This window comes from Erpetoichthys calabaricus, chromosome 1 (assembly GCF_900747795.2).
Source record: "Erpetoichthys calabaricus chromosome 1, fErpCal1.3, whole genome shotgun sequence".
In the NCBI taxonomy this organism is placed as follows: Eukaryota; Metazoa; Chordata; class Cladistia; order Polypteriformes; family Polypteridae; genus Erpetoichthys; species Erpetoichthys calabaricus.
Window position 1 is genome coordinate 277,513,768 of NC_041394.2, and position 19,415 is coordinate 277,533,182.

At 39.0% G+C, this 19,415-nt stretch overlaps 1 protein-coding gene across 1 annotated transcript in view; it reads left to right on the forward strand.

Moving 5' to 3' along the window:
- Positions 1–12,434: 12,434 nt before the first annotated feature.
- LOC114662114 (ubiquitin-conjugating enzyme E2 N) overlaps positions 12,435–19,415 on the forward strand; it is a 45,604-nt gene continuing 38,623 nt past the window's right edge. The window contains exon 1 of the mRNA XM_028815458.2: positions 12,435–12,595. Coding sequence (XP_028671291.1) covers positions 12,566–12,595 — 30 coding nt within the window. The 5' untranslated portion in view covers positions 12,435–12,565. The remainder of the gene's footprint in view (positions 12,596–19,415) is intronic.

Below are 19,415 nucleotides of genomic sequence, written 5' to 3' on the forward strand. Positions count from 1 at the left end.
TATGAGAACCATGAATGACAGAATCTTCTTGTTTCTGCAAGTACTCACAAGTTTTATTTATGAGGATCTTTGTGTTGCTTCTTTTCAACTTCAGTGTCTTTACTAATTCTGTAACATTAGCTTCTAGAATTGGTTTATTTACATGAATCTATTCTTCCTTACACTTTTGATGCTTTATCACAAGCTGCCACAGAAATATAAGCATATTAAATCCACATGGTGATTGTTTTTTCAAATGTGTCAATCGTCTTGTTCCAAAATAATCTTTTACAATTGTGATCAAAAACAAGATTTTCATTTTATAAGTCCACAGCACATAGTTCTGTAAATTTTCTGACATCTCTAAGCATTGTTTTACATAATTCCTACATAGCCTGTTAATGAATTTGTTGGAAAGATTTACATCTGAATTCTTCCATTGCAATTGTTTTCCTTTTGTGTATATGATTTCTGCATATGCAGAAGTAAAGGCAGACTTGCAATGTGACCCTGAGCAAACTCTGATTTTGTAAGCCACCTTGAGTAACGGCATCATCCAAACACACCATAGTTAAGCAAAGCTGTAGCAATGCATTGCAGTCACAAAACTTTATCCATTTTAGATGATGACTACAGTAATCAAAAAAACTTTCTTTACCTGTTAGCCATGTTTTTATTTACTGTATTTGTATTAATGGTAAGATTTTGAAATGATAAAAGTTTACAGGAAAGGAAAATCTAAACTTTGACCTCCCAATTTTATTATGTCTTAGAGCAACATACTGGGATATTATACAATTTAAAGTACACCTTTCAGAAAATAGCCATTTCTGTGGTTCAAGGAAGGAAATTATTTAGTAATTTTCAGCCATCAGTGCATATACATTTGCATTTACAACCATTAACCACACTGTAGATTTGGAAACTGGAAAAAAAGATTTGGAAAATCTAAATGTCTAATGATGGGAAGTTTTACTAAAATTGATCTGATTCGACATGATTATTTCCTTAATTGTATGTTGTCAAAAGTAACAACCTGCTTGATAAAAACTAGGATATGAGCTCAATGAGTATAAGCCTAACTTTTGCTAAAATGTAGAAAGCTTACAACTCATAGTTAAAATAACCCATTGTTTTTGTTATATTGATTTTAAAATTTTTTTTATCATAACTACTCGAGTTTGCTGTCTGGCAACATTTAGTCTTTATCGTTTTTGTGATAGGATATTTTATTTGACACACTAGGTCTGTATTTCCTTTTGAGTTAGGATTAAACTGTGGCATTTACTATTAAATAACTTAATATAATTTCAATTAAGAGACACTATAACGCTCTAAAAGAACATTAAAAAAAATCAGCTTAAAATCACACTACATGAAACAAAACCCAATTCAATCATAAGTACAACCTCCCAAAAAATTAAAATACATAAAACATATCCAATACTTAACACTTTATGTAAACCAAAAGCTCATTATGAGTATATTGAAACATCCCAATAAAAGAAAATGGAGGCAAAGGCCCAGCAGGTCATTTTACAAATTTAATTCATTCTTTCCTTATACTGAAGATGCTTTGCACTGTTCTCATGAAAGGTTTTGCTAGTTTGAAATAATATAAGATGTGATTGAGCTGTGGAAAAAAAGCGATTTAATATATAAACCTCATTCAAAGATTACTTCCAAGACAAGCCCAGGAATCCATTCCATAGTTGAGTTTAAAAAAAAAAAAAAAAAAACATCCACAGCTATAGGCTCATTTGGTGTGGGTGCCCTCTTGCAGTGGCTGGAGCTCATGAAACGTTGAGTAGCCTGTAAAGGGCAGGTCTTCAAGATAACATCTTAGATAACTTTTTCTTTCTTGGGGGGGTATTTTTCGTACGTCGCTTAAACCATCCGAGATCAGATGCCTCATCTTGGATGAGTTAATGCCAGTGAAACTCATCCAGATAAGTCGGTTTTTCAAACGCAGCCGTGTAGTAGATTAGTCTAGCTGGATCTAATCATCCGAGATGAATGTACGCGCCCACGCTGATTGAAAAGACCATATATATTGAGTCTAGAAAACATGATCAGCAAGTCTTTGATAGGCTGTAACAAAATGACGAAAGAACGGGCGCATTTATTTTTTTTTTTCACATAAGCGGAGCAGGACCTTTCATTCGAAGGACATGAAGAATTTCAAGATTTAATATGCACAAGGGGTAACACTGCAAAAGCAGCCCAAACCAGAAAAGACGGCTGGCAAAAAGTGGCCGACAAATTAAATGCGTGTGCATTGTACTTACTGAAAGCAGCGTTTCATTTCCTATGTGTCAGATTAATTATTATTTAATATGTCACTTCCAGATCAAACGTGAGCACAAGGAGAACACAGGAACAGGTTAAAGTGAAGTACAAGAATATACTTCAAACTGGTAAATATTGGTTTATAACTATTTAAAGAACTGATGACATAAAGAATCATATATAATATAAGGAACATTAATTTTAAAGCTAATAAGAAGGCAGAGAAGCAAAAAACAGGTGGAGGTCCACGCCGTCCAGACCTAACCCCTGCACAAGAGTTGGCTCTCCAGCAAAATGCCCATCGCTCTGTTTCTGAGGGCATTCCACGGGGAAGCTCCTCCTCAGAACCAGTGGCAGGATGCAGTGGTCACTTCATTTCTTGCCGATCGCGCAAAACCCTTTCTATATGAAATTCTCTTCGTATAAATTGCGCACCAATATCAATTGGTCACTCATTCATGAACGGCGAAGCCATGACTGGATGACTTCCACGCACCGTCACTGATTACATGTGTAAACTAATCCTTGTTTACGTAGAACAAACCTGCTCCGAGCAGGTTTGAGGATTAGGATGTGTTGCTATGACAACACTTCCAGCAAGAGTTTCGAAAAACCGACAGATCCAGGATCAGGCCAAATCGTCAACAATTACATCCGGCTAAGCGAGTAATCCACGTACGAAAAATACCCCCCTGATCTTGTCCTCACCTGTGGGGTTGGGTTTCACTACTGCCACATGTTACTCTGAAAGAGGTGTATGTGGTTCCTATTAGTTCTGCAGGACTCCATTTTGTCAGTTAGAAGATCATGCATCCTGAGTTGGGTGACCTAAAACATTCTGAGGTAATGTCAGCTTCCTCCTCTCAAGTATTTTACAACAAAAAATGTGCAAGATGGATCAATCCTGAGTTCTAAAAAAAGCACAATCTAAACATTAGGTTTTTAAATTTCACAATCCTGATTCTTTCTTTTTAGAAAATTGTTAAAAGGTATTCATTTTGTTGTTTTTTTATTTGGCATGATGTCACTAGAAAAGGGAGCTGAATACTTGGTTTAAATGCAGTCATATAGATATTCAGTACACCACAATAAAATACTTACACTATTCAGTATATGTTTCTAATAGCAAATCATTTCCTGAATAGTTAGTACTCACTATGTCAAGTCAGTATTGTTTAATTTATCCAGTATTTTCTAGCAGGAATATATAGAAAGATGCTATTTTGAGATTAACATAAACGTACATTTTCTTTCACAGCTAGATGGAGAGTAATTTATTTGTTGCAAAGGAAATTATAGCTTTGACACAAGGTCATAAATATTAGAAAAAACAACACACAAAAATGACACGAAAGAAGACAAAACTTGTGACTTGGCTAATGACCTACAGCTATCAGAGTTATAAAACATGTCAAGGATGTCACTATCCACCTTAAAGTAATGCAGTCTCTTAATAAAAAGAGGCTCTGCTCTACCCTTTCTTGTATAATGCATCTGTGTTACTCGACCGGTCCAGCCTGTTATTGATATGGACCCCCAAATACTTGTAGCAGTGAATAGTGATTAGACATTGAAGATTTTTGATACCATCAAAAACAATAACCAATTCCTAGGTTTTGAAAACAATTGTTTTTGCACCAAGAAACAAAGTTCTCCACCTGTATCCTGTACTCCAGCGGTTCTCAACCTGTAACGAAGTAACAAAAAAGGGGGTGTGAATGTTGCTATATGTGGCGTAATTTCACTATTCGTAGGGAAATTTGAAACTTGTAGAGATGTATCGGCAGCAAAAAATATAGGAATAAATTTTATTAGGGTTTCAAAGAAACGTTGGGGGGGGGGCGCAATTAAAACTGTTATGAAAACTCTCGTCACAAATACTTAAAGGTTGAGAAACGCTGCTGTACTCTGATTCATCCCCCTTGTCAATACACCCCATTAGTAACCAACCTTCAGAGAATTTCTGTAAGTGACATGACCTAGTATTATATTGATAGCCTGAAGTGTACAGAGTGAATGGAAAAGATGAGGTGCTCCAGTGTTGCTCACATCCAAATCAGAAACATAGTCCCTGAGTGTCACAAACTGGTCTGCCCGACAGATAATCCATTACCCTTGAACAGAAATGGCTGGATGATACTGAAGGCACTGGAAATGTCAAAAACATACTATGACCAGATGGGAAGAATCCTTCTAGAACATACAGGAAACCAAATCTTCCACTTCAGTCTTAATCTGATAAAATGTATTTATTTGTTTGTTATATGGCTTGGTATATTTTATTTTGAATTACACCTGGAGCTTGTTTTGTTGCATGGAGTCTAAAAAGTTTTAGTTTGCCCTAACCAAACATTCAATGATGTTTTTTTTGGGAAACGAAATTTAGTATTGGTGAGATTGTGCAAAATAAAAGAAATCCCGAAAACAGATTTTAATTTCCGACACATGTTAGAAGAGCACGCATTTTTTAGAAGAGGTTCTGGTTTACTTAATTATAGTTTCATGGGGCAGTATGAGCACATCCAGAAGAGATAGATAGAGAGAGAGAGAGAGAGAGAGAAGAAGAGTTATAGGGGAAAGAGTGACCATGAAGAGTGCTAGAATGTGGATGGAGAGGAGCTGGTACAAAGAAATCTTCACATCTAGATAGGGAAGCATATAAGAAATGAGAGTAAAAGAATGAAGAGCAGGAAAATTATATATACTCTGTGTGTGTGTGTGTATGTATATATATATATATATATATATATATATATATACACACACACACACACACTCTGTATAGTGATTTTTTTTTTTTTTTTATGACCATGGCATATAATCCCCCCCGCACTGTGCACTAAAATGGGCAGGAATTGGTTGTCTGCTGCCACTAGAACTACAAATTCACCAGCTCACCACGCAATGCGTCTGTCTCCTTTGGTTGATGTAGGGAACATTTAAAACTGTCTGCTGACCTGGCCGTGTCCTCATTTTCCATCTTCTCTCTTGTGCAGGAAGGCTATCTGTTTTTTTTAATCTGAGAAGGGAGCAAATGTGAGACAATGTTGTTGTCACTGTTTGTATGCCACAGGTGCTTAAGTGATAGCTACCATTTGAATAAGTGCTATGAAAATGTTCCTGTCTTCACAACAATAAAGCGGATTTTCTTTGAAACCTGGACTCGTCCCCTTCTCTCTTGTGCAAGTCTGTGACCCACACATCAACCTATGTGTAATGTTTTAGAAATGTGCTTTGCGGCCACAAACCGCACACTACAGGAGAGTTAATCATTGTTTCAACCTTAAAGCATTTCAACAAAGAATGTCACCTGTGTGCCACCACATTCCAGTCATAAACTGTCTGATTCTCATTAGCTGCCACAATATTATGAGACTGCCTGAATTAAACTAAGCTGCTGGCCATAACACAAACAAGTCTATTGGCCTGGAAATTCACAAGATCTCAAATGGAATTCCCATAGCTGTCTTAAAATGTCTTTTAGTTGTTTGTATTTCTGCTGTATAAATTTGCTTCAGTCTAATATTGTGCACAGCTGGATTTATGCATACATAAAACACGTCCCTGCAGTCTGCAGGGGTGCCAAAATTAATGAAAACATTATTCTTTGTTTTTCAAAGAAGTATTCCTGCTTTTAGACTGAATGATCGAGTCCTCTTTAACCTCTTTACCATTATTCTGGAGATGACTCCTCCTGGGCTAGTCACACACACTGTCATCCCCGGGTTTACTTGTCTCCAGTGAGCAGCAGCTAGACGGAAGTCAACTGTTGAAACGGTGTTTTGTGGCTGCAAGCTCATCTGAATATGGCTGTAGGGTGGTAAACTGTGTGAAGAAGAAAGTGTTTTTATCGTGATGATTCTTTAGAAATGATACTGTAAGTGACTTCATTATAGAGTCTAGTTCTAATGATACTGAAGCATAGGGAGCTGACTGATGTTTTTCTCAAGTGGCAAACAGTGACACCACCTGAATGTGTGTAGTATCACAAAGTTGCTGTTCACTGTATCTTCAGGGCATAACATACAGTAGATGCATTAGATTTACAGGAGGATCACTTATCTTAAGTGACTGCACATTAGATGCAGACTGACCCCAAAATATGGGCACAGGCAACTGATCCACTGTCACATACTGAAACCAAAGTACAGAATGCATATGTGGTCTGAGGCCAGTAATGACAAGCTGCTGGCTTTCTTTACACCCATCATATAGCAAGGTGTAATACAAAGCCTGAATCTGAAATGTGCTAGCCAAAAAAAACTTAGCTTGAAATGTCACATGAAGCATAGATCACTAATAAAAAATGTTTCAGTTTATATCTGAGTTTGCATTTTATAGACAAATAGTAGTGTGACATCCTTTTAAAACTGTTCTTTGACACACTAATACAGATATTCACTAGGGTTCACATTCCTGAGGAGAATGTTGTTGTTGATGAATCATGTTTTGGAAAGGATGTTTGATAATGAAGCAATACATGCTTCGTACAATAACTTAATTGGCAGTATCTCTAACGGACAATTGGTAAAGTTTATTGGTTGATTTAGAAAAGTGTGTTGAGTCCACCAACTGGTGAAAACCTAAACCTGATAGTGAGTTTGATTTTTTGGCTCCACGCAACTGGGTCACTTGAATCCGCTACTGCCAATAACATACCCAAAGATGAGATTGCAAATGTGAACACAACACAGAAACATAGCAAGGAGTAGGTGAACTAGTGCCAGTGCTTTTACTAAAAATCCAAAACCAAATCAGTGTTTAAAACAGTGCAGTGCTCAAAAGTCCATAAATAATCCTATAAAAATGAGGGTCTCTGTGAAGGTTAAAATCCAGTAAATATCCTTAAAAACAAGGTCAAAAACACAGGCCATAAACATCCATCCATCCATTATTCAACCCGCTATATCATAACTACAGGGTCACGGGGGTCTGCTGGAGCCAATCCCAGCCAACACACTGCGCAAGGCAGGAAACAAAGCCCCAGGCAGGGTGCCAGCCCACCGCAGGGCACACACACCCACACATCAAGTACACACTGGGGACAATTTAGAATCGCCAATGCACCTAACCTGCATGTTTTTGGACTGTGGGAGGAAACCCATGCAGACACGGGGAGAACTTGCAAACTCCACGCAGGGAGGACCCGGGAAGTGAACAGGCAGTAAACAGTCCTTTACAATTCCAAGCTCTGGTGCCTTCCTTTTAAAACTAACATCTCTCCGTCTTACCCTAATTGACCTTCACAGCATGAAGAGAGCATACAACCTTTCATCCCAGCCAGTGTCCCTGCCGTCAATCCCATGGTGTTCCACAGGGACTGCCAAGCCCTCCGCTCACAATACTGCCGATACCTGGCTCCTCCTGGTGAGTGCACACCTTGAGCATAATGGCCACTTCTACTACATGGTTGCATAACAGGAATGACCCCTCAGCCCGCTCTTAAGCATCAGCCACATGCTCCTTCCTGGGGGTCCATTCTTGTCTGCCTGCTTCCTTTCTCCCAGCACCGGCTCGCTTGCTCACTCCTGCTTGCCTTCTCTGCCCATTAACCTCCATCATTTCTCTTTCCTGTTCTATTTTTGATTTGTGCTGGCTCTTCCTTATAGGCCTCCATGGGCACAGAGCCTGAATCATGCACCGCAGAAAGCTGATGAAGGAATTGAGTCAGACCACATCCTCACGTGCAGGTGCGTCCTCTCCCCAATTACCTCACCAATCTCCCACAGATGTGCAAGCACGCACGCCCACCGATCTTGAGCCGGACATTCAATTATTTATTTATTTAAAAATGGGCCACTAATTTCCCAGCCGCAGACCCAATATTGTATAGAGTGAATATGCAAGACCATGAGACCATAGCAACATGGTCCCTGAAGGATAGCTTGGCATCAATCACCACTCTTAAGGTTGCAGACTTGTCAGGTGTTAGTGATAATAACCTGAGCTGAGCAGAGATGGGGTGTTGAACAGATGGAAGATTTGGGATATCAAGAAGGTACAAGTTTTCCAAGTTGTGCTGGAGATGGTGTTTCTTTATCCAGGTTGCAATATCAGTACGATAGACAGAGATTTTAGCTGATACCTGTGGTCCTCTTGAGGGAATAACTGGTACGGCTGCATATCATTGATACAGCACTGATTTGAGAAACCATGGCACTGGATGATAGGGCCTAGTGAATTTGTATATAGAGAGAACAGCGCCCAGCATTGATCTCTGGAGTACAACCATGCTTGCCTGGTGCATCATGCCAGGACATATGGTAAGATCTGCCCAAGGAGTAGGACTCAAACCACCTTAGGGTTGATCCAATATTCCAAGTTCAAAGAGGGTGGTAGTAAAGATCTGGTGGTTGACTGTCTGCGGTGGGTTGGCACCCTGCCCGGGATTGGTTCCTGCCTTGTGCCCTGTGTTGGCTGGGATTGGCTCCAGCAGACCCCCGTGACCCTGTGTTTGGATTCAGCGGGTTGGAAAATGGATGGATGGATGGTTGACTGTCTCAAAGGCAGAGGAGATCCAGCAGAATGAGCATAGATACTTGTGGGCAGCTCTAGCCTGCCTTAAAATTTTGACAACTATTAGTAGAGCTATCTTGGAGGGATGGCCCTTCTTGAAGCCTGACTGATTAGTTACTTGTGGCTATCTACAGTATACACCTATTGCCTACTCTTGTACTACTTGCTGTTCTTCTGTAGTGGCTATTCAAGTCTAGGTAACCTCTGACACTACATACTTGTCTCGTCTTTTTTCTAAGCATACTTATTATTGCTTTGAAATCTCTTCAGTGCCTTCTGACTCACTGGTACGAGAAAAGCCCCAAATATGATATACTGTTCTACTCACCTTAGTGTCTAATTATAGAAGAAGCTTTTTGGGTTCCCCACAATTTTTAGCCATCTTGACCTGAAAAAGTCAAATTTTGAGGCCATTTGTGGAACATATTTTGTACAGGAAATCACACCCTTATTATAAAGACTAAACCAATGGGTGTCTCCAGCAAAAATGATCAGATGATCTTGAAGTTATACATGCCAAAACAAGTGTTAGGATATGAGAGGTGAAAGTTATTCAAAGGTATCCCTTTTTGCAAAACTTTGAAAAAAAAACTCTGAGAGCCACTAACAGAAGGTTAAAAATAGCAAATTTCAAACCTAAGCATGTGGGGTACTGCTTTAGACTATTTCAAAGTCAGTGATTATTAATGTTTTTTTCATTCATTACTAGGGATCTACAGTCATGGCCGAAATTATTGGCACCCCTGCAATTTTCATTGAAAATGCACCATTTCTCCCAGAAAATTGTTGCAATTACAAATGTTTTGGTATACACATGTTTATTTCCTTTATGTGCATTGGAACAACACAAAAAAACAGAAAAAAAGCCAAATCTGACATAATTTCACACAAAACTCAAAAACCGGGCTGGACAAAATTATTGGCACCCTCTACTTAATATTTGGTTGCACGCCCTTTGGAAAAAATAACTGAAATCAAGCGCTTCCTATAACCATCAACAAGCTTGTTACACCTCTCAACTGGAATTTCTGACCACTCTTCTTTTGCAAACTGCTCAAGGTTTCTCAGATTTGAAGGGCGCCTTCTCCCAACAGCAATTTTGAGATCTCTCCATAAGTGTTCAATCGGATTTAGATCCGGACTCATTCCTTGCCACTTCAGAACTCTCCAGCGCTTTATCTTCAACCATTTCTGAGTGCTTTTAGAGGTATGTTTGGGGTCATTGTCCTGCTGGAACACCCATGACCTCTGACACAGACCCAGCTTTCTGACACTGGGCCCTACATTGCGCCCCAATATCTTTTGGTAGTCTTCAGATTTCATGATGCTTTGCACACAGTCAAGGCATCCAGTTCCAGAGGCAGCAAAACATCCCCAAAACATCTTAGAACCTCAACCATGTTTGACTGTAGGTACTGTGTTCTTTTCTTCGTAGGCCTCATTCCGTTTTCTGTAAACAGTAGAATGATGAGCTTTACCAAAAAAGCTCTACCTTGGTCTCATCTGTCCACAAGATGTTCGCCCAGAAGGATTTTGGCTTCCTCAAGTACATTTTGGCAAACTCCAGTCTGGCTTTTTTATGTTTCTGTGTCAGCAGTGGGGTCCTCCTGGCTCTCCTGCCATAGCGTTTCATTTCATTCAGATGTCGACGGATAGTTCGAGCTGACAATGTTGCACCCTGAGTCTGCAGAACAGCTTGAATATGTATTGAAGTTGATTGGGGTTGTTTATCCACCATTCGGACTATCCTTCGTTGCAGTCTTTTATCAATTTTTCTCTTCCGTCCACGTCCAGGGAGATTAGCTACAGTGCCATGTGTTGTGAACTTCTTGATTATGTTGCGTACAGTGGACAAAGGAACATGAAGATCTCTGGAGATGGACTTGTAGCCTTGAGATTGTAGATATTTTTCCACAATTTTTGTTCTCAAGTCCTCAGACAATTCTCTGCTCTTCTTTCTGTTCTCCAGCTTAGTGTGGCACACTCAGACACACAACAGAAAGGTTGAGTCAACTTTTCTCCCATTTTAACTGGCTTCAGGTGTGATTGCTATATTGCCAGCAACTGTTTCTTGCCACAGGTGAGTTCAAACGAGCATCATATGCTTGAAATAAAACGATTTACCCACAATTTAGAAAAGGTGCCAATAATTTTGTCCGGCCCATTTTTGGAGTTCTGTGTGACATGATAATAATTCATTACATTTATATAGCGCTTTTCTCAGTATTCAAAGCGCTATCCATGCAGATGATGTCAGATTTGCCATTTTTTCTGTTTTTTTGTGTTGTTCCAGTGCACATAAAGGAAATAAACGTGTGTATATCAAAACATTTGCAATTGCAATAATTTTCTGGGAGAAATGGTGCATTTTCTGGGAAAATTCCAGGGGTGCCGATAATTTCGGCCATGACTGTAGCTCCCTATAAACCTCTATCAGAGAGTACAAATGTCAAATCTCTGTTACAATCGAGAATAGTAGACTTTAATTAGTCAGTCATTGTCCAACCTGCTGGGTCACAGGGGTCTGCTGGACCCAATCCCAGCCAACACAGGGCGCAAGGCAGAAACAAATCCCCGGGCATGGTGCCAGCCCACCATGGGGCACATGCACACACACACCCACACTAGGGACAATGTAGGATCTCCAATGCACCTAACCTGCATGTCTTTGGACTGTGGGAGGAAACCCACGCAGACACAGGGAGAACACGGGGAAGTGAACCCAGGTCTCCTTACTGCGAGGCAGCAGCGCTACCACTGCACCACCGTGCTGCCCCATGTAGACTTTAATATTTACTGTACATTAAAGCAGACAGTTTAATATTTAAAATATTTGACACAACTATTCTTGTTTATTACATACCTGTACCATCCATCCATCTATTTTCCAACCCGCTGAATCCGAACACAGGGTCACGGGGGTCTGCTGGAGCCAATCCCAGCCAACACAGGGCACAAGGCAGAAACAAATCCCCGGGCATGGTGCCACCCCACCACGGGGCACATGCACACACACACACACCCACACTAGGGGCAATTTAGGATCTCCAATGCACCTAACCTAAATGTCTTTGGACTGTGGGAGGAAACCGGAGTGCCCGGAGGAAACCCATGCAGACACGGGGAGAACATGCAAACTCCACGCAGGGAGGACCCGGGAAGCGAACCCGGGTCCCCAGGTCTCCCAACTGCGAGGCACCACTAAGCAGAGTGGCTTGCACTAACTCAGAACTTTTTCTCTGTTTATCTCGATATGGCTAGGTAGGGCCCAAACAATGACTCAGCCACTGATTTTGTGCTGTACATATAAACATGACGGTATTCTACATTAAAAGAGGTGCAATATATGTAACAAATGCGCTATTTAATTCCGTCAAAAAATAAAAGATAAACGAACTAAAACATTTAAGTTTATAGGAACCTTTTGCTATTAATATATCCAGCACATCATTGGCCGACTTACTTTCCTTCATTTATCGAATATATGGCACAAAGACTGCTAACAAGAATAACAGCAGAGTGAGAACGACGCCTGCTTGGTTCTTCTGCTGATCTGTGTTCGCACGGGAGCGGTTCTTGAGCAAGCAAGGCGGAGAGTCACGCCGCTCTACAGTACACTTTCTGGAACAAACAGGAAGACTTCATTTCCCATCATTCCATGGTGCGGGATGTAGTAGCCAACTACCGGAAAGTCTCTGCGGCTGCGTCGTCGCACAGCGTATGCGAGCGAGTAAAGAAGTCGAGTGGGAGAGGCAAACCATAAAAACCGCATTCAAACAAAATGGCAGGATTGCCCCGCAGGATTATTAAGGTAATGTCCGAATCTCTTTTATTGTGTTTAGGGTTGCCCCAATCCCGTCGGATAAATGGAAGGAGGAGGCGAAGAGAGGGAAAGCCGAAGAGGACGAAGCCTGCCGCTAGATACTCTCGGGCGGCTTTTTCATACAAATAAGTGACTCTCTTTTTTTTCGTCAACTTCCGCTTATTCAGGGCTCTCCAAACCCCCCCAATGAGGATGGGTTAAAAATGCCTCATGCCCGGGTTAAAATGGCGGTGAAGTTAGGTCCTCGTCCTCTCCGGCTAATCGTTACAGTCTCCCGGGGGTGGGGGAATGGGGGGTGATGTGAATTAGAACCCCCTACAGCCACCAACCCCACGACGACACACACCCACCCACATGGCGCAAGTGATGTAGCATGATGATCTAAAATGTCATTTCATCTAGACTGCGCTAAACAAGGTGAAACTACAGTGAGCAGATATCCAGAAGGGTGGATGGCTGAGGTCTGATAGTTTGAAAATCGTGCTGTTGCGAACATATTCATTTTGCCCTAAATACTAGGCTTATCAAGCAGTCCGGCAACGCCGTTCAATAAAATTGCGGTGTGCTGTTATATACAAATGGGCGTTATTATTAGAACGCAAAAGTCATGTAAAGGGCTGAACGTTCCCCAAGTTACTGTGCGCCAGGCCGGCAGACAGGCTTCTGCAGGTAGGTTTCAGATTGAAGGCCTCAGAATGGGCGGGCTTTCGTTCTTAGTCCATTGAAATGAATGAGATGTCAGACGCTGGCACGATCGAGGGGCCACTGAGGAGCGAGTGAAGCCTAGTTGAGCCAGATCTTTCCATAAGCTAATATATAAATAGGATATTTATATCGTCTGTGAGTGCTTGTCTTATTTTGAAATTTGGTTATTTTTATTTCATCGATGATCCAACCTTTTGTCAAAATGCTGATAAATGTTTAAAAAAGAGATTCTGATAACGTCATATTGGAGAGAAAGTTTTGAGCATTGTCTGTTATCCAGCATTTATTTCATGAAACGTTTGAGTTGATATTCAAAATCCTAATAAAAAATTCTACCAAAGAAGATGTACACTCTGGCATTTCATTAATGATAAGCCAATTTTCTCTGTATTTCATACAAATGTTCCTGAGCCCAAACCATAATCAGGCGTTCTAGGATGGCCTGTTGAGCTGGAAGACTCCTTTCCTGGGGTGACAAGTAGGTTTGAATTTTAAGAGTCGTTCTTCCAAAAAAAAAATGTAACACTGTTCTACTTTAGTACATGGTCAGACAGTGTACAAAATGACAGACCGTCATGGCCACCCAACAAACCCAACTTTGTATAACCATAACGACTCAAAACAAAAACTGCACTCTCAGGTTTTCATGTGGCAGTCGGGAGGGATCAAGAGAAACGAGCTGGAATTATTTTGTATAGTTTAGAATTGAGAAACATTATGGTTGGCAGGCAAGGAACTCCGTATTCTACAAGTTTTGAAGCAAGTTTACTATAGTCTAGGCTAGAGATGTCATGATACCAGAATTTTTGTACAGTATTTGATATCAATACCAGTGACATTTCACTATTCTTGATACCTATTTTAATACCACGACAAAAACAGAACTCACATTTATTTTATTAAAAGTACCTCCATTATTAAAGTGAATAATTTAGTGCGTTTTCTGTAATAGAATGTAAAAGACATATATACTAAGAGTGACAGCAGCTTTAAAGTATCAGTTTTTCCATAGTTATAGACAGAAACTGTATCAATCCTGATGGAAATTGCAGAGTTACAGCAGTAGACAGAAACATACACAACTATACATATAACAAGAATTACAATAATCTTAAATATGCTAACAAGGTACCAATACACATACACAAGAATTACAAGTAAATGAACAAAGTGTTGGTATTTACTAAGTGTAAAGTGATTAGAATTGCACATACTTAAAAATTACAGTTTCACAGTACAGGATGTCGGTCAGTGTTGCAGTATATTGCATATGGTGTCAGTGTTAAGATTCCAGCCTGACCAGCTTGGTATCATTCAGTGTATAGACATGTCATATAACTAATCTTGTGTTGGCATGCATAAATATTGAAATACAAAGCCTAAGTTTAATTTGTAATATTAACTAATGGAGCTACTCATTTTATGCCGGGGTAGAAAAGCCAAATAGCTACATCATTTGAAACCTGCCTTGATTTTTACTTGTTACAGCTGTCCTGCAGATGTTGAAGTGGGTGTGTGTGTGTGGTTCCTCTCCGACCCTGAACTGTACTCAGCAGATAGAAAATAGATGGATTCTTGCAGGATGGGCATCAGTTAATGTGCTCACTTTAGTCAGTGAATTAATGTGGAACCTCCATTCCTTTTTCAGGACTGTGTAGACAATGTATTAACATACATTAATATCACCAACCTTTCATTTTCTTTTGGATATTTGTGACACTGCAAGTTAAATTATAGCTCACATCTTGTCAATCATTGCTCTCTCAAAGCAAAGCACAAGTTGTTTTTTGAGCTAACTTCATAATGAGAAATAAGTGACAATAACAAAAGCCTGTGAGTGTTTGAATAATAAACACAACTGCCACTATCACGTGCTGAAATTCTCCTGCCTTGAGCACAAAGCCATTTTAGACACGGCTACAGCTGTGTTTTTTTTTTTTTTTTTGACATGTGTTAATGTGGTGCTTTATCATCACCACTGTCCACATGTTATTGTGCCTATCGAAGTACTTAGTCTACCTGGCAGTCATTCATGAGTGCCGTACTGATTTTCACTTGGTAGTACAGATTCTGTGAAAAATCAAGTGCTGTTACATTTTCAGAGCTTTGGTATTGACTAGGTACTGAAGTGCAGGTTCTTGAGACATCCCTAGTCTGCACATGGATCTTGTTTGTACCACAAATTCTGCTATAGAATGTGTACTTGAGGTGAAATAAACATGATTCTGTCAATATTAAGCAAAACATTTCTGTCGCACATTTTAAGCAAAATACATTTTTAATTTGGGGCTAGATTCCTGATCCCTGTAATGTTACAAGTGTAATGTGCAGTTCATGCAAGACCCTTGAAAGATCTCAAATTAATTGAAGCAGTCACATATAATCTAATTGAATATCTAAAAGGTGATACATAGGAGAGATCAAGAGGTATATGAAACATTTGGCTAACATAGTTTTTTCCACTAGGGGTTTGTTTACTCTTTACATCAGAGATAATGCTTGATCTGTGTTTTTAATAATGACTTAAAGGGACTTGAAAAGGTACATTTTGTGAATGTCTAAATTATTTCTTTGTTAGTAAGTTGTAAAGATCATGTCTCATTAAGGTTAAACTATATAGGAATGCATATTCTGTGTTCACAAGGATGCCCTTCTGAATGGTAGATCCCAGTGGGGCGTTGTGGAGATAATTTTTTTACAGGATTTTATTGGGTTCTGTCGCAGCACTAGCTGCTCACATTATTTTTTATTAATTATAAGAAAAAAAAAGATCATCCTGAAATATCATTTACTAGCAACTTGTTGTCTTTGGATTGATTTAGCATCTACTTAATGTGTAATCTTTTTATTTAAAAAAATTGCATAACATTTCTTTTCATATGGAATGGATTGGACAGTAGATAAACGGTGACCTTGTATTTCTTCCAAAACTCGAACTTGAAATGCACATGAACAGAGAGAAGTGGGCCTGTGTAAGCTTGTCCAATAGTGTCTTGTTTAATACTCTAGTCTGCTAGCTGTTATACTGGAGCAGCAATAGGGATAGAATGTGGATTCCGTAACTGGCCGATCACTCACTCCTTCATATTAGGACTCAAATACAATGGTACCATCTAAAGTTCATGTGAAAAGACAATTTTCCCTTGGGGATTAATAAAGTATATCGCATTTAAAAAATCAAGAAGTTTTGCTTTATTCTCTGAATGTAGTCTCATTTAATTTTTCTACTGACTGTCATTAGTTTTTACATGCTAATATATGTGTCATGAATTATAAGCAACTCTTGCTTTGTTGGTTTTTGTAGGAATTATTGCAGCTTAAAATCATTTAGTAGATTTTAGCATTACATAATCTTTTGGATGTTCTGTAGTTTATAATATTTTAACATTGAAGTCCAACATTCATATATAAATAAAAACTTTTAAGTAATGTGTTAATACAGAAAAGATGCTTTCTGTGGTATGAGGTTTAAGAAAGATCATGGAGACCTGGTCCATAATTGTCATTCCATGGCTTCTTCTAAGTAGTTTTAATTGCATCATGAGATACAATAATTAAAATTGTAAAGTTATTTGAAAAGAGAGTAATATGAGTAATATCGACCAATTTTAGATGTCCTCTTAAACTTTCCACTTCTGTAACTTTAAAATTATGTGTTAGAAGCATGTTGCATGGGAAAGCATAATTAAATGGCTATTGCAACAGAAATATAGTTCCTAATACCTTAATTAAACCTAGTTTCTAAAACCTGGTACACCACATGGTCAGACAAAATATATACAGGAGGCTACAACCGGGCATTTATCCATTGTTGATTGTGGAGCATTGATAATGTGCTGTGAAGACTAATGCTGCATCTCCGTTGTATTGGAGTTCCCAGTTGTTATGTTTCACCCTTCTAGTTTGTGTTTACTTCAATTTCTAGTTGGGTTTTTGTGAGAAATGAAATGCAAGGTTACAATTGGTTTGTAAAAGATTAGCTTTGTTTTTTGTGTGTGAGATTTTGGATAACATTGCTTTCTCAATAGCATTTGAACACAGCATAATGCATCATTCACTATAGCAGTGTTTTTTATTTCTGTAAACGTTTATTTTAAAATGTCTACAGTGCCCTTGCTCGGAGAGCAAAAAAAAAAAAATTTTAACTTGAGAATAAATGCAAGAATGGTTCTGTTACTTCGCAATCCATGAAAATGGCAAGTGCGAAAATTTTGCTGCTGCTTGAATTTTCCTGTGGGGAACTGATGACCATCCCAAACCAACCCCCAGCCCCCCCAAAAATACATATGCAGCTTTATCAAAGACAATTCACATTTAGGTCATGCATACCTACAAAATATTTCTAAATTTGATTTTTATAGGCAGACTTACAGCAGATTTTGTTCAATATTCTGTCTGGTGTTAGTCCAAGAATTGCATTATACTGCGTATCTTTTAACAATCTTGTGATTAAGTGCTTGAAGCAGTTTAGGTTAAACTTAATTCATTTACTGTATCCTTTCTCTTTTCACTTCAAATTTAAAGGAAAATCTGTGGGGCTGGGGATAAGTAAATAAAAAATTCTTCCCTGTCTTTGCCACTTGTGACCTGACAAATGCAATACAGAGATGCTTAAAACAGCCAGCTCAGTTTACATCAGTGCCTTTTCTCAAGCTAAGAAATCAAATCACTCCCTAAAACTCTTGCTGTCTTCCTCGGTTTCAAATTATTATTCTAGCTTTGGTTTGCCTAGCTCCATGGATGAAACTCTTAATTGATCATAAAAAAAAATTAAAAGATCTTCAAAACTTATTGATGGTGTTTTAGCCTTTGTATGGCAGCAAGGAGATCATTCTTAATAGTGTTTGGGAGTTTATAGTTGGTTTTTCTCCTGTCTTTTCCACTGTGCAGTTTTGAGTGCATTCAGGCAGCTTTTGTCTTGTGTGTTTTTGAGAGCTGTGGATCAGCTTTAGGTAAATTTTACTTCCAGGGGTTATTAAATATAAAACTTGCCTATGTTATTTTGTGCAGCGCACACTTGTTTTCTCTTGATTTCTATTATCTATTTAGCATTTAGAAAGTTTGGCATACATATTTTGGCTGTGTGTACATGTGTGAATTTCCATCAAAAATGGCTAGAACCTAAGATGATAAACAAGAGGTGTTCCTTCAATACATGAGCTTTTACAAGAACCAATGTTTGCTTTTGCCAACACAAAATCTTTTATACCATACTTTGTTGATTTTGTCCAGTATATACTGAAGGAAAAACAGATGCCCTTTTTACTTTATCATTGACTCTGTCTACACACAGATCACTGCCAGGATGATAAATTTGTTTGTACATTGTCATAGCAAGGCCACATAGCCCTTCATCTCATCTTTGGACATGGTTTTCCACTTTGAGTAGCAAGAATGCGATGACAGCTCAGTAGGGGAATCCAAAAGTTTCTTGCCATACCTGTTTCTTGTCACTCATGAGCTGAATGGATCCCAGATGCCAACTGACGTCAACATTCGTCCTCAGCCACTCAACATACATCGACATCTGCCCTGAAAGAGTTAATGACTCTGAATAAAATACAAATGTGTATACATATTTATTAAAAAAATGTACTTGTCTATGGATGTTTGTGAACATAAATCGATTCCATATTAACCTTTATGTTGTTGCTTTTACATTACACTTAAGAATGCTTTTTTTCACATCCAATAATAATAATTTTAAATTCTTTACATTTATATAGTGCTTTTTTCATTACTCAAAGAGCTTTGCATTCCACGTGGGGAGGACCCAGGATGCGAACCCATGATCTCCTTACTGTGAGGCAGCAGTATAACCACTGTGCCAGGGATGAAAGGAAAGCCCATCCAGGAGAACATCCATTAAATTTCCCAGGACTGCTTGCTTCTGTATCTCTAAAAAGTGATTGCAAAAGCAGCTGTACATTCAATACAGAGATCCTTTATGGCAGGTATGATGAGGCTGATCATATGAATGGTTTTAATTAGTGTGTAACTGACGGGTTTGTGACCTGGTGGTCAGAAACACAGACACAGAATTCAATGGATGTTCCTCTGGGTGGGCTTTCTTTATTGCAACTGTACTGTTTCTATCAAACAT